General features: G+C 35.8%; 2 protein-coding genes across 2 annotated transcripts in view; one reads left to right on the top strand and one right to left on the bottom strand.

Annotated features, from left to right (window-relative positions):
- Positions 1-3122, top strand: part of cmb (combover) — a gene marked incomplete in the record, with an annotated part of 274174 nt that extends 271052 nt beyond the window's left edge. Inside the window, 1 exon segment of the mRNA XM_081752595.1 lies at positions 2210-3122. Coding sequence (XP_081608721.1) covers positions 2210-2226 — 17 coding nt within the window.
- An 8136-nt stretch (positions 3123-11258) lies between these two features.
- Positions 11259-17284, bottom strand: part of LOC145681841 (protein THEM6-like) — a 46573-nt gene continuing 40547 nt past the window's right edge. The window contains exon 2 of the mRNA XM_081753450.1: positions 11259-11630. Coding sequence (XP_081609576.1) covers positions 11400-11630 — 231 coding nt within the window. The 3' untranslated portion in view covers positions 11259-11399. The remainder of the gene's footprint in view (positions 11631-17284) is intronic.

Raw genomic sequence — 17284 nt, 5'->3', positions numbered from 1 at the left:
AAATGCGATTGCTGACTCACTCACGAAGGACTACTGATAAAAATACGTTGCACTGATCTTTACATAGGCCTACTTGTTAATATAATTGTCAAGAGTCATTTCAGAAGGATAAAAAGATAAACAGTTATACAAGTAAAAACATTATACAGAATTATATATAAATCGGGAAACTCCCACCTTAGCCATTGGAAAAGTCCTGTTATTAGTAAAAATTTTAAGGTCAGCGTATCATAATCACTACGCTAAAACTGAGGTATTAAATTACAAATTTAGTATGTAGATATCATTCAATAAAATTAAAACCAAATCAAATCCAAGCTGATGTTGGAAGCTACGTAGGCAGTTGATAAATTTTGCCAATTTCTATCAACATATTTAAGCAACCTTGGCTTCTTTATAAAACAACAGGCATTCATTTAAGCAGAAATATATAATTTGGTTTCATTTCGTAACTTAGGCTTAACATCCTCATGAAATACCAAGGTTATCACGGAGAATACTTTCGCTTAGAGGGACACCTCGAATCGCTACTTGGTTTACACTTGAAAGATGGGTTGTGGTTCGACCGAGAATTGAACACGGGACCCCTTCATTAAAAGGTGAAAAGTAGATAAACGTAATGCGGATGGTTTGATATGTGGAAACATCATCATGAAGTTCACACGATTTAAAGCATTTTTCGTTTTATATATATATATAAAATACCAGCTGGTTTAAACCAGCCAACCCTGCTTGGGAGTATGATGGATGTCCCAACAGCTTTCAGTGTTATCAGCCAACTGTCGGTTTACTATGCTTGCTAAGTGACAGTTAGCGTTGCAGCTTCTTCAGGATGTGCCACACGGTTTGATGACTGCCCAAATTTACAGAATAACTTGCTGAGAGTCCAGTGACGATCAAGAAAATAATGTGAAGGAGACATCTCCTCCTGCTCCTCTATAATGGACAGATGATTTACGAGTCTACTTTGGTCCATCATGCGACCTCCCAATACGATAACTCATTGTTGCCACGGATCACATGACTTTTTATTCAGTAACACTTAAAGTTTTGTAAACATGCTTTAGGGAACCTCTCTTGACATTGGCTACTTCAACCATGCACATTACGTCTAGTACTTTCTTTACTGGTTGCTTTTTGCACTGCATTTCTATTATTGTTATTTTTGAATTTAATTTTTAGTCATACGTAAATTTCGTATGTTATTATTTATTCTGTAAGAATTTTCGTGCCTTTTTTTTTTTTTCTTTCTTGTTCTCTCTAATTTTTAGAACTTGCATGAGAACTACATATTTTAAATGTTTTCTTTTGAATTTTCAAGGAACTTACAAAGTCCGTTATTGAATTCTCTATGTCAATGTGTGTGTGTGTGTGTGTTATTTGCGAATATTTCGATTTTGAGCCCTATATTCCATAGAACATCAAAAGCTATCCGAGAAAGTGATGGAATTTTTCGCATCACTCGTACCGTTCCCGAGATATTGGCCAAAAAAGTTCTGATTTCGGGAGATTCAAGGAGTCGTATCTTGGGAATTGTGTCATAGAGAAATGATATTGGTGTAGATCTCCAGTATTGATTCAAAACCAATACTAGTTGTTGATTCAATTATTATTAGGTCATTAGTTATTGATTCAATCATTATTCCGTCATTAGTTATTGATTCGATCATTATTGCGTCATAAGTTATTGATTCGATCATTATTGCGTCATAAGTTATTGATTCAATCATTGCGTCGTTATTGATTCAATTATTATTGCGTCATTATCTATTGGCTCTATAATTATTGCGTTAATATACAATTTCATATAAATTTCGAAAAAAAAATCATTCTTTTTAAGTTCGTTCTGGCAATGGTCTTCGAACTTTCTATACTGGTCTATTTTGAATTTTTAGTATTTAACATGTGTCGGCCATTGGTCTTATCATGACGGGGAGAAATAGCGTCGCTGTGGACATTCCCTATTAAATTTTAGCAATCAATCAGTCATTTGAATACTGCACACCTCATCAATGGTCGAACTACCAATTTTTGAAGAGCCTTTCCGAGTGTGATCATGTGTGTACTTGCTTTCCAATAATGTTGCCAGTACTAAATTTGCAACCCACGTAACAGTCCATTCTGAAATTATAAATGTTATTAAGAAGTACTCACTTTTGAGTTAGTTGTACCAAAACTTTATATTGATACCTGTGTTTCTTCCTTATAGATCCGCCTGGCCCATGATGGTGAATATGTTCCTGGCTGTAATTCCAGGATAGATTTTGAAATTCCAGTGAAGTGGATTGATGACGTGTGTTTTGTGTATAGGTGATGTGATGCGTTGTGAGTGTGTATTGTGGGGCAGTTGTTTTTAATATGTATATATACATACTTATAATACTCAGAAAATAGGATGTGATATTAGTAACTGAAGAGAAATGACGAATACTCCAAGAAGACTGGTCAATTTTCCCATACAGTTGTCTTCCTGGTTCTGCCTAATTACACAAACATAATTTATATATTCTTATAATTAGTAAATGGTCTCTGGACAGCAGTTTGATCTCCTGATTTGAGCACATTGTTACTGAGTTATTCTGGTTTTGTTGCGCACTGAAGCTGTTAAGATAATAATTATTTACAGAAACCATTTTTTTGTTTTCTTGTTTTATACAGACCTCGCTTTGAATTTTTACTAGCAGTCTAAGGAAGGCAGAGTGTATAATATGAAAGCAAAAATAACTTGTCTAATTAATTTATTTTGTGGAGCGAACTATTTTTAATTACATCGGTTTTGAAAATTGTAAGAGCTTGTTATTTGCGGGTGTTGGTGGACACATGTCTTAGTCAATAGGAAGTAAAAGTATTTATCGAGAAGTAAATTCTTGTTAACGCTAAAATATATACATATACATATATATATTTACAACATTAAAGTGCTGAGGGAGCTTGTTGGTATTTTGTACATGAAAATATTCGAACTACTGTTATATTACGTGGTAAATATAATACCGAAATACTGTAATGGCATTAGCACAAGATATTTTCTTTGTAAATACAGAATATTGTAGAGTACCTATACTTTGTTGTTTATAAATACTGCCAGCGCACTTGCACCAATAAATAAGTAAATAAACCAACGTTGAGTGTGTTATTACATAAAGAGAACTCAAACAAGTAATGTAAAATATGTATGTTGTTTAAAGAGATTGCGCACAGTGGAAAGCAAAGGTACTTTATCATCCCTAGACTTTCTTTAATCGACTTAACTGCGTTCTCATTCGTTGATTTTCTTTAGTCAACAACTTCGAAATAAATTGACTAAGCGGAAGCACGTTGGCTTAGTGATAGAGCGCTCCCCTCTGGTGCTACGGGTCACTGGTCCAATCCCATTCGAAGTTAGTTTGCGATGAAGACAATATGGTGTCTGTCAGTTTTCTCGAGGTTTTCCTCTTCCTTTCCATATTCTCATTCAACCAATTCTTTCATAGTCATTTACTTTCATTAATTATCTGTCTGCTTTGGCTTAAAGAGAGTAAACGTGGGACGTAAAACCAGAAATTTCATTTCATTTCATGTCAAATTGAGTAAGCAGAAGTGCGTTCCCATCCCTAGATTTTTCTTTAGTTAGCAACTTCGGAATAAATTGACTAACCAAAAGTGCTTTCCCATCCCTAGATTTTCTTTCATCAACAACTTTTGAATAAATTGGCCGATTTGATTAAACTTCAGTTATTTAAAATTGCGTTCCTGAAAATTCCTTGACCTTGCAAGCTTTCGGATCTCTGTTCCCTTGTTCAGGAAAGATAAGATTGTTTATTTCTGTTTGTTTAATCGTGTTGTAGTGTAGTACGTTGTGAAAATAGTGCGTTGTTGCGTGCTCAAGTTGTGCGTTCCTCTGGTCATCCATGGAACTTACGTCATAATGTTTTAGTTGTTGTTGTCCCAGTATTGGATCCGTTTTTTAATTACTTTCTCCAATTCATTACTTAACCAACCCTTATCTCTGTTAAGTCGTGGATGTTTTAGAACAATAAACAGATTTTCAAAATTAGTTTTTCTGTTTTATTTTTTGGCTCCAAATAAAATTCTAGAGTTTATAATATTGTGTTGTTTTCTTTTAACTTATAACGTTTACCAAACATCCTTAGGGTCATCAAATCTTGGAGTCTCATGTGGACAGGTCATGTAGCCAGAATGGAAGAAAGTAGGAACGCTTTCAAAGTCTTGACTGGAAGACCAACCGGAAAACGACCATTAGGAAGACTTAGGCGCAGATGGGAGGACAATGTTAAGATTAATCTCGCAGAAATAGGAATATAAAGTAGAAGCTGGATCCAGTTGGCTAAGGACATAAATCAGTGGAGAGCTTTTGTGAACGCGGTATTAAACCTCCAGGTTCCATAGGCCATAGAGTTAGGTTCCTTTTAAATGTTTCGAAAGACCTGAAACCAAGTGTTCTGTTTTAGCGTTGCTCTTTTCCGGTGAGTAATTGTTTGATGTTTTTCCTTCAGTTTCATTTTTATCGTCCGTAAACAAAGCTCCAGAGGAGATTCACAAGCTTGGAAGTACAAAGAATTTTCAGAATTATCAATTTGAATGATTCTCTGAAACTCCCAGAAAATATCTGTGTACGTTACCGATAATTATATTCAAATTTTACCATGCCTTTTCGTTGTACGCATTAAGGATGCAAAAGCAATAAAACAAGTCTTCCTAACTGTGTCCTGCATTTATGAATAATTTCTTCAGTATTTCACTGAAAATCAACTTTGATTGCGAAGATATGATGAGTCATAATATTAAAGAAGTTACATTTATTCATTCAGATATACAGGATATAGTGAAATGAGTTTATTCTTTCGTATTCAAATCGGTCTTTTACGTATGTGATGGTGTTAAAGGAAAATATATTTGCTTTCTACTGTACAAAATGAAACTATAGGTAGTCACTATCAAAATAAGACGTAGAAGCACTGTACTGTTTTCATTCTCCACTTAAAAACTATTTATGAATCTTATACTCGAGAGTATTAGGAAAATATTTATTCACAGTGGCGGCTCTAACGGGTAGGCATGAGCCTACCCAAAATCTTTGAAAAAGATGTAAACGCTAAAAAGTAAATATATTTTCCACTATTTAATTATATTAATAGTAGATAATTATTTAACAAATAGCATCAATCACTTCTGTAAAAGTAATTTCCTACTGTCATTAATCAATCACATGTGTATATGTATTCATAAGCGAGGGAGCAGGCCTACCCAAAATTAAAATCCTAAAGCCGCCCCTGTTTATTTATGATATCCTATCTGATCTGTGCTTCGCACGGAAAAATAGTTTTTTTGGGGGAAAATTTGAAAGGTATGTAGGAACCTCCTTTCTCCACCACCCCTCCTTTTGTAGGATGATATTGCACGTTGTATCGGTTGCAAAAAAGCACCCCTCGTTCTCTCTTATAGTTTTTGATCTAAAGTGATCAACGTTGAAATCGGAAGTAATTAATTTCTTTCATTTCCGGTTGAATAGAGAATTAATGGAGGAGATGGAGACTTTCGTTGGAACGCTGAATCGATTCCAAGAAACCACTTCGCGATATCTCTTGCCCTTTTGATATGTGTCAACAGACAGATGGACATAGCTGTTCTCTAAGACGTCCGATACTTCTACATAGGGTCCGTGAAATGATAATTAAATGGAAAATGTGTGATAAGGGAGATAGGGAGAGTAAGTTCGTCCACCTCCATAAACTGAGTACTATGTATTTGTTGACACATTGCGCAAAGAGAGAATTCAATACGGTGACTTAGAGCACTGTGATCAAAACTTCGAAGCGATCTATTACTGATGCCACATCAATTAGTATGAATAAGTTTTCAAGAAATTAGAAATAATAATAATAATAATAATAATAATAATACCAAGAGGATGCTGCTGATAATAAAAAGGATTCTGTAATAAATTTAGTTTTCTTAATTTTTGAATTTAAATTAGGAAAGTAGTTTAAAATTATGTGCATTACCCATTATAATAATAGGTCAGCTCGTGAGAAGTCATTTGACAGAATGCGTACTTCATCAGGGAATTTGTTTTTTGAATGTCTAGAATTGGAAATAAATTCATAGTCCAGTGAGAACATTCGGTCGAAAAAGTGTCAAAGCTTTTTTCAGGCCAGCCATCCAAAGGATTTCCTCATCCCCACCAGGTAAATGCCGGGATGGTACTTAACATACAGGTCCCCATGCCGCTTCCTTCCTGTCCCAGTCCTTTCTTCCTTCCCTCTCCTCGGATAGTGTGATCGTCAAGGGGCGTCATCCCTTATACGTGACAGGCTAACACGGTCATAGATGCCGAAAGCCCAAAATTCTAGAATTCAATGAGTCAGACTTTGATCCTGTGAAGATTTTTTTTCTGTTTGCTCCAAATTGAAGATTTATCATCATTTATTTTTGTCATATTGATACAAATATGCGAGTACAATTCTGTCAAGATTGACAATGATTATATAAATGATACCATAGATTAGTGGTTCCCAACCAGTGTGTCGCAATCGTATAGGGTGTGTTGCGAAATTTTAGAATTTAAAAATCATGACGCAATTAATACAGAAGGTTGATCCGCCTATATGTGCCCGATTTTAAACCTTCACACTTTCTCACAGAACAGACCGATCCGAATGTTTCAAAAAGCAGGAGAAAGCCAAAGATCTCGAGTATCGTGCCAAGTTCGCGTGTGTGTTGTGTGTGAATCATGGCTCCCAAGGTGAACCGATTTCGGGTTGTAGCACTAAGGTTTCCCTAATATAGATTCAAAAACAGTGCAGGCAAAATGGATATGCATTGGAGTCAACGACTAGCAAGACATCACGACGTTCCAGCTTTTTTTTTTTTTTACCCAGTAAGGAGGGTAGAAAGCAACGGTGTACTGCGGTGACTCCACCTGTAGCTCGAAAGTTGCGTCGAATGGCCCTTCAAGGAAAACCTTCCTACATAACGGTGATGGCAAGACGATTGCACGTGGCACAATCAACTTGTGAACCGCAACCTACGTGGCAAATTAAAGTTCCGAATGATGTTTAAATGTCGTGGACATGTCCTTACTGCGACCCATCGGAGGGAAAGAAAGACTTACTGCATTCGCCTCTATGAACGCTATCTATGCGGGGAAAAGTGGAAGTTTGTTGCCACACTCGATGAAGCTTATCTATGAGATTGTGACAAAATTCCAGCCGTAACGTACACCTCACGAGACGCAAAATGCCCCTGAGTTCATCCGTCAGTGCAAACGAAGTTTCTCGGAAGGACTTCTGATTGTCACGGACATTGCTGTGAAGGCAAGTTAACGTTTCGACAGGTGCCTATAAAACTGCCAAGTCAACTCCGCATTTTATCAACAACATATCCTCACACCAATTTATACAGAAGATCTGACTCATTTGTATAAATATGCAATAAATCATGTCCGTGTGTATATGGATAAAGCCTCATCACAACCTACATCCCGCGTTCTACACAGATATTTCAGCAACAGATGGTGGCAGACACCGATACCCAAGCTATTCTTTTCCAGGACATATCAGTAAAGCCGCCTAATACCATTCCTATAACTTTTTACGGATGTGGACTAGTGAAAAGAGCACTTGCATCTTGTCGTGTCACCTCTAGATTGCCTGCCATGAGGAGTTGCTCAAGATTCCCGTTCCTGTACTTCAACGGAGCCTCCTATAATGGAAGTAACGGTGGAGGGCTATTGCTAAGACATGGTCTTCATATCGAAGGTGACTGATGGTGGTTCTGTGGTTTTCCGAAGGTAGGTCAGACGTCGAAATCGGACATACATAGACGGATCAACCTTCTGTAAATTAGTTAAAATAAATTAGCAAACGTACTTCAAACGCAAACATAAGGCCAAGAAGTGAGTGTTTTAAGGCGCAATGTGTAAAGACACTTTTTCCTGAGAATATTACATAGAGTGCAACTAGAGCAGAAAGGCAATCCTACACACATTTAAGCTGAAAGAGATGATAATGACTCCTCTTTTTATTATTTTTTTAAGTACCGTAAGACGGGGTTACTTTGCACAAAATATGAAAAGAGCTTTACAGTCCTCTGTCGGTAAAACCATGAACCGTAAAGAGGAAGTTTCAACTGCCGCTGTAAGATAGAACATCTAACTTTATTTTGGCTATAATGTTGGGGGTTAACATCAGTTCTAATTACCAGGAAGGTTTGTTGTTGTAGAGGTATGGAAAGCAGTCAGTGTAAAGACCGCCAAAATTTGAAAGGTATGATGTACAAGAAGTTCCGTCAAAGTTAAGTCAGTTTCGTAGAATACTACTGTGTATAATGGGACTTTGATGCAATAGTTGAAATTGAAATGTGAAACGTTTTAAAGTCATAAAAAAAGTAAAACTGGAAGAAGGCGGTTTCAGCCTCTAATCGAGGTTACTTTGCACAGATAGGAAATTATTACTACTGGAACCTCCTGTGTTCTAAATTTACGTAAATTTTCTATTTAGGGAATGCCGGAATCAATTTCTTGTTGGAAAACAAAGTATGAATAGTGGTGGATCCAGGAAAATAGCTTAAGAGGGGCTTCACTTACGAAGGCTTCCTTTTTCCTAGAAATAACTAGACTTTCGGAGGGAGGGGGGCTTACAGCTTATACGCATAAGAGTAACTAACATTAGATTAAAAAAAAAAAGAAATCATGCAGTTTGGGTGGGCTTCAGCCTGAAAGTCTCAAACCCCGTAAATTTTCCACTGATTACGGTTGGGATAATATTCTTGGACATAAGGAATAACCAAAGCAAATCAGTTCACTGTTTTTTTTTTTTTTTTTTTTTTTTCTGTTCCTGAGTTGGTATTTTTGTGGGACATATGCTAAACTATTAGAATATGGTTCCTGTGCCGGTAGCAGAAACTACATAATTTTCTTTACAAATATTGGTAATTCATACTAAGTATCGATAGCAATACCCTCATTCTAATATCAATATTTGTAAACTGCATACAATTTTGTGTAGAAAATAAAATGTATAAATACCAAAGGGAAAATATTGCACAATTACGATGTTCGTATGTTGAACATACATTTTCGCATGTGGTGCACAGTAACCCCAACTATGGGGTTGCTTTGCACCAAAGTTTATATTTCAATAACTAGGGTCATATTGAGCGTTTGCTAATGAACTTGCATGAATGTTTTCCACATATATATCTATATTCCTATATATTTAAAATACAGTGTTCTAAATCATTACGTTTGTAAATTACATGCGATTTTCTTTAAGATCCATTAAATTGTGTGCAAAGTAACCCCGTCTTACGGTATTTGTAAAGAAACTGCTATAAACGCCGCTTGTCTTTTCTACATAAAATATATAACAGGATGTGTCAGATAAAACGTCCAGTAGGCCTACTTATAAACGGCTGAAAATAGAAAGATGAAACACAAAAGTGTGATAAGAAAATGTCATAAGGTCCATTGAATGGAGAATACTGTTTTTCCCACAGGCTTCCCAATCATGGGCTACTGAGGGGTCACTCGAAAATTTAAATGAAAAGTTATGCTATTTCATGTATCATCGAAAAAAATCATTTAAAAACTTTTGTAGGTTTTTTTTCCTTTTTTTTTTTTTTTTGTATAAGGGGCATGGAGGTTCAGTGGTAGAATACTTACCTCTGGTGTGCGAGGTCCCTGGTTCGATCCCCATCAAAATAAGTTTCTGATGGACAACATCGTATCCGTGGGTTTACACGGGATATTCCCGTTTCCTCCCTCTTTCTCATTTCACAAAGTCTTCCGTCATTCCGTAGCCGAAATGGCATAAGCGTAGGACGTTAAACTAAAATATTTCATTTAATTTTTTGTGTAGGCCACAGTTTCCGAAATGACCACCATTTAAATGTTAGTTTTATGATTCTGGAAGAGGTCATGTAACTTATCCGAATCTTGTATGTCAGTGTATATTTTATTTTTCACATTGTTTAAAGGGTCTCACATATTCATAATGTGAGTGACCAATATTCTTAACGAAATCGACACGAAGAATACGTGTATTTCTTTGTAGCTAAGTGGAATTCATGCTTTCGTGCGAATGCTTCCCGATTCGGCTTCCTGTGAGGAGGTTGTTGGTAAGTTCGCTGATTTGAAGTTTATAAGATCCTTTTTCAGCATCCAATTCGTAAACCCATCGCATTGTACTTTATTCACCAATAATAATAATAATGAAATTCAGTTACGTTCAAGGGCGCCCATCAGGGGGTAAGGTGGGGCGCTCCCCCCTAGAGGAAATTGTACTTCGGAAGATCGAAACCCCAGTAGAATTTTTAGAATAGTTACCGCAAAATTTTAAAGTATATTTGAAATGTCGCTTATACTTGCCCCCCCTTGGAAACCAAAACATGGGCGCCCTTGCTTGCGTTACAATCCCAGACTATGGCCTACCAAACGGATTTTAGCTGAGTGATGTGTGGTGAGCACACTGACTCCAACGCAATTGTTACTAGATTTAAAGAATTTCCCTTTTTTTTTTTCCTGTATTTGTTTTTGCATCCTTTCTTATTTCCAACGAAATTAAAAAGTTGGTTACTGGATTCTCTATGCGTGTGTGTCTGTTATTTGTGATTTTTTTAATTTTGAGCCCTCCATTCGATAGAGCGCCTTAAAACTACCAAAGAAGTGATGGAATTTTTTGCGTCACACTTACCGTTCCCGAGATACTGATTTAAAAAATGCAGATTTCGGGAGATTTTAGGAGCCATATCTCGGGAATCGTAAGTCATAGAGACCATTTTGGTGTTGATCAATACCTAAGAAGATGGTGAACATTTTGGTACTAAATAATAACCGATGGTCACTTGCATTTTCAGTATATATACGATTATAAAAAGGAACCGGGGTATAGCTAATTCAACAGATTCCCTAATACGCAGGATCCAAATATGTAAGTGTATTATTTATTGAATTGAATCAAATAAATATGACACAATTTCGTGTAAATTTCGAAATATATATAGGCCTATATAAATATATATAAAGTTCGTTCTGGCAATGCTCTTGGAGCATTCTCAACCGATTTTCTTTCTCTTTTGTGCGAGTGCTGATAACCATCAAAAATTTTCTTGTAGCGAAATTATACCGGTAATAATAATTTTCTACCTAGTAATATTTAATTGATATTTTTGAGAAATAGGCAAAGAATCATTCAATATTTTTTTATACAATATATCACTTTTGTTCGTATTTATGAGGGCAATTCATATAATAAAACTTTTCATTATACTTAAATGCATTTTTATTGCATAAAATGAAATGTTATAACAAAAACAAAGACGTTTAATATGAATTAAAGTTTTAAAAAATGAGTTTCTCTCAGTCTTTTGAAAGCACAATATAAGGCGTGCGTTTACGTTCACTCTGATTTTCGAAGTTCAGCACTGGATAATTCGTTGTACTCTAACCACTTTTGCAAAGATGCTGGAATAGGAGGCTTCTGTTGATCTTTTTCTAGTAGTGTCTGGATTAGTTCTTCGCCGTTAGTTTTTATCAGACTGTTTTTGCTCACAGCAACTGCTCGAATGAAGTTATCGGGCGTGACGAATTTATGCTCAAAATATAATGCTTTCTCGTCCCAATGGATCAGCTGGAATAAAACAAAATAACTAAAATTAATTACAGCATAATTAAAATGAGAAAAATATATTTAAATGTAGTCTGATAGTATAAAATTTGGCCTATGGTTAGCAGAAGGGGTCCAGCTCTTTTCTCGTAAAAAATGTTACGATTTTGGTAATTTCGGTTCACATTAGGTTAGTTTAGGGTAGGTTAGGTTTGGTTAGTTTGTTATATTAGTGTATGGGTCCAGGATAATTTTACAAAAAATGATAGAATTTTGTTCATTTCTACTAATATTAGGTTAGTTCAGATTAGCTTAGGTTAGGTTAGGTTAGATTTGGTTACGTTCTGTTACGTCTAAGTACTTGCATTATTCATTTCTCCTGTAAAGTTCGTATCTTTTACGTGCTTCTGCACCCCTTGTACTAAACATACTCCTAAAATTTAATATAAACTGTTCTTTGTGAAAATTGCGTCAAGAAAAACATGTCAGTGGAATTAAATTTATGCTACAGATTCATAACATTACTATAGTGCAGTAGTTCTCAAAGTGAGGCCTGTGGGACCTAGCCAGGGGGTCCGCGACGCCTAAAAATTGAAATGTGTTGTAATAAAATGGAACTTACATCTGTTATGCAAAAAGTATTTTTTCAGTTACTAAATAGAAAGCAATTAGAAATTATAACTACGTTTATTAATTTAAATGTTTTCCTACTTTACTTAATTTCTGCCCTGAAGCTGGTCAACCGTTATATAGGACTACTTAAAGAGAGAGAAATTCCTGCTTTGTTATGGCACTTTTTCAAAAACAGTTGTACAAATGTACATTAACTGCACAACGCCTCGGAATTTCATGGATTTCATCTTCAAGTGGCGGAAAGCTCCCACCACTACCACCAATTCCATATTTTTTGTAATAATAATAATAATAATAATAATAATAAAATAAAGAAGTAAATGTTAGTCATTCCTATGCTTATAAACATCAAGCGAAAAAATTAAGGAAAGATGAAACAAAAAGAAACGAGAAAAAGAAGAATCAGTGTTAAAAATAAAAAGCTACAGCAGGCGTTTGTTTATTCTTTCTTATGAGAAAGTTTGTGTGGATGAAATGGGGAGGAGGGTCCAGTTAAAAATTGATATTGGAACGGAGCATTTCGAATTCCATTTAGCTCCATGCTAATCCTATGGACTACAAATAACGATGAATAAACCGGTTCGATCAGATAGACTCTCAGGTAGAACTTAAGAAATGCCCCCAATTACCAATAATATGAGCATGGCAACATAGATTCCAGTTACACTTGTTAAAGAAATTTTCAATTTTGCGGCAACAATAATCCATTTTATAGGATGTCTTTACTGTCGAAAGAGATCTCGTTGCTATCCTTGACAGCATTAAACGAAGATAAGTAAAAGAAGAAAAAAAGACCAGAAGAACCAAGTTCGAATGACCTTAGAAGACTGTCCGCCTTATGCAGAGTATCGCACTAGTCAAGCGTCAGAATGACTCTGCATAAGGCCCTGTATCTTTTTCAATATATATTTTTTAAATATTTTACTCGAAATTTCTTCATAGTTTGTTATTAAAATACTGACATATTCTCATTTTATTGTCCTTACAAACTAATATGGGTATGCTGCCAGCAAAATAGTTTAGAACGATCGAGCCCCTGTGTGATAACTACAGTATTTCGAAACAACCCCCCCCCCTATTACGAAATCATCGCTGCGTGCCTGCATGGGCCCAATCCAAACAAAAGGCAACGTAATTGAGGCGACTTGTCTAAACTGAAATCGGAAAGTATTGTTATAAGTTTGCCGGAACTTGTTTTTTGTCTACAATGATAAAGAATTATATAACTAAGTTCCGTATTTACGAGTGTTTTGTGCGTGGGGGGATTGAGAGGGCATGTTTCATTTTGAATTATTGAACCTTAAGACCCCTGATTTTCTTAGGCACCAGCACCCCCCCCCCCAATTTGATAAACTAATTCGCACTGCTCGTATAAAGAATAGTAAAACACTTGAATTCCTCTATCACATTAAATTGGATTAAAATTCTAAATTTTCGTTGTAAACTCATGGAAGTGTGAAGCAAAATCATCCTATCTGGGATAAGCTAAATCGACCGAATATCAGATAGGCCAGCAAGGGCTCCCATGTTGTGGTTTCCAAGGGGGGCGAGTAGAGTATAAGGGACGTTTCAAAAATAGTTTCAGATTTTTCTGTAACTAATGCAAAAATTCTATTGGATTTTCGATATTCTTAAGTAGAATTTTCTCAAGGGGGGCGAGCGCCCCACCTTATCCCCTCTGATGGGCGCCCTTGTAGGCAAGCCTAATGTAGGATACTCGCTGTTCTAGCAAAATAAGCGCTGCTCCTTGCTACCCACCACTGTATTAGGACTGTATTCTCCCATAAGTTTCATTGGTTGGAACTCTGTCGAAGAAACTATGCGTTTATTAAAAAGGAAAACAAAATTTATTAGTTTTGGAGTATCTTTTTTAGAGCAGCATAATAAGTTTTTTGTTTGTTTGTTTTCCACATCGAAGATATGGAGGCACTACAGCTTACTAATTAATTCTGTGGTTTGGGTCTAAAAGAGCCAATGTTCCTTTTGGCAAAAATAAGATACTCTTCAATTTTAACGTGTATAAATGGATGTTTTCTTGTACAAGAAAAGCAAATGTCAACACGAAATAGTTTGGAATATATACCATTCCATTTGCTTTTCTTGCACAAGAAAATATCCATTTATAGGTGTTAAAATTTGACAAACATCTCTTTTTTTTTAACCAAAAAAGTGACATTGGCGTTTTTAGACCCAAGGCACAGAATTATAGGAAGAAAAGATGATTGAGTATTCTAGAACATTACTGCTCTGCAAAATGAATTTATTTTGAGATTACGGTTATTTTTTCCATGTGATACCTTTCTTCCTAATACCGGATTCCTATATTAGGCGGGATTTGTACGTTCTTCTGTAATTTTGTATAATAGATTCATTGCATCCGTTGTATCCGATGAGGCATGAATTAAGTGCTGACAGTAGTAGTGGAATAAAGTTTGTAAGAATAAATAGCCGTTGTAGGCCTACAATGCATATATAATTCTCATTTTGTTTTGAGTTCACTGTCCCTTTCAGCAGCAAAGCTATATGAGACGCGGATCTATAGCTAAACGAGTGATTCGAACCACATGCGCTCCAGCCGGGAATCGAATCTGGATCTCCAACGTCAAAGGCGCATACGCTAATCAATTAGCCAAGACGGAGCTAAAAAAATCCCATCCAACCAATATTAGAATATATTTTTATAACTCATCAAATTTAAAATTTTTTGAGTCTTTTGCTTAAAATCAAATAGTACAACACCACGGAAAATTTATAATACAACATATAAAAGGCAAGGAATTAAACATTCAGATTACCAAGAATTATACATTTTGGATATTTTTGATAGGTTTATTAAAGCCATTCTAAAAAGTATCCGATATTCTTTCGGTTTGGCTTACTTCTAGAAATGTCATTAATTTCATTTTTTTTAAAAAAAAAGTAAAACGCAGTAGAAACTCCGATTATTTGTTTATTTGTTGAGATTTAGCGTCCTTTCTCAGCATCGATGAGGCTATATGAGACTGGCCGTACAGTTTAAAATAGAATCCGAACCAGATTTAATACGTTCAATTTTCTAACGTTTTTCCAACGGGAATCGAACCACGGACCACAAGCAGTTAAGACATACGCGCTATCCGCTAGTCTAACGGGAAATATGAATCCCAAACTATGGAATGATTCGTAATTCTTTCCCGGCTTTTGGACACCGTTTATAGGCTAATAATCTTTACAACGTATTATTATATTAATGACTAGCTGAACCCAGGGGCGGATCCAGGGGGGGCGATCGCCCCCCCCAGAAGAGGAAACTTTCTTATTTTATATATATAAATAAAACCCGTCCCAAAGTTTGGAGCCCTTAAAAGTAGCAGTATGACAACCCACCGCCCCCCCCCCCAGAAGTCGGTCCTGGATCCGCCCCTGGCTGAACCTGTACTCTCTACACAGCGCATCATTCGCATATGAGCATAAATCTCCTTCTCATTCCTCAGAACATCTGTACATTTCCCTTTACACACACACGTGAAAGACGTATTGATTAAAAAAAGCCAAGGAGTGTCTTAAAGAGGATAGTTTTTTTATTATTATTTTTACTCAATATCTCGGACCGTTTGCAAAATTTGAGCCTACTTCTGGTTGGAGTTTCTAATTCATGTATGACCAGTGTTTTCTTTCTTCTTGCATGCAGCATGTAATAAGCAAATACATTACATACACAATTAATTATAATGTCAGTTATATATGGTGTTCATTGGGTAAAACACTTAAAAAATAAAGATTTATCTTAAGACTCGAGAAATGGTTATCCTTCCTTTTTCACTATTATTTGGCCATGGAACAAACGCCTGAGACATATACAACCCCTATATACAACAAAGTGGTGTTGGAATGTATAATGCGTAGAATGTTTTTTTTTTTTTTTTTTAATTTCAACACTTCCAATGTACCCGTTAAAACATAATAAACAGCGACGACACCAGCTTTAAGTTCTTAGGGGGGCAAAGGAGGGGCAGATACATTTTCGGGGGGGGTCGGTTATTTGCCATACCAAAAATGACATATTTATTACGTTTTACTTATTTTACATTACATTGTGTATTTCGTTGCTGTTTTCATATTAGACCTATATGATTATAAATTAAACTTATTTCAAGTAAAATTTGTAACTAACAAATAAGTAACGTCTGCACATGAAACATTTTTCAATGAAACTTTTGAAGCCTAAACATAAATTGAATTACTTTCGCGTATGCAACAAGTAACACAAGCGTCTAGTACTACAATGCTACGTATCTCTTTCTCTCTCTCTCTCTCTCTTTCTCTTATATATATATATATATATATATATATATATATATATAAGAGAGAGAGAGAGAGAGAGAGAAAGAAAGAGAATTTAGGAGGAGCTGCTGAAAATGTCGTTGTCCAATCCAGAAGGAGTGTAGGTACTAGGTAGAAAAATGAAACTGTAGTTTAGAAAACATATCTCCGTATGTACAAATACAATTTATCATATTAATAATGAAATTCTTATTGTTTCTTGGGCCTCTGAAGTGATTATGTGTGCCCAAACAGCGAATTTCACGAACATCCAGATCCTAACTGTTATAACATTTTTGTTCCACAAGGAAAGTCACCGAAGTAAATTAATTAGGAAATCTGTGAAACACCACGGGACTCTCCTCCGTTATACAGTGGTGAAGAAGTAAGTGGCTTAGTATAAACGTGGCGATTTTTCAACAAATTATGCTTTACATCCAGGATGATTAAAAACAATGACTCTTTCCGAAATCATGGATGCAATTTGGGACATTATTCTTGAAAATTGCAGCATTTCATCCAGTGATGGATATAGCCCGGGGCCGGAGGGCCTAGACCACCCCAGGTTTTAAGTGACAAAGATAAGCTATTATTTATATAGTTTTTAAAGTGCATAGTAAACTCACGATATACTTATTATAGTCTGAGGTCTGGCTGCACGCCGCTTTCTCAGTTTTTACCTTCTCAGCAAAACTTGTGTCAGAAATTGTGGGCATTTCTTTGGAACGTGTCGATAGCGTAAT

This window comes from Thermobia domestica, chromosome 3 (genome assembly GCF_964235325.1).
Source record: "Thermobia domestica chromosome 3, izTheDome1.hap1.1, whole genome shotgun sequence".
Lineage (NCBI taxonomy): Eukaryota > Metazoa > Arthropoda > Insecta > Zygentoma > Lepismatidae > Thermobia > Thermobia domestica.
This window is presented reverse-complemented; position numbering and strand designations above follow the sequence as displayed.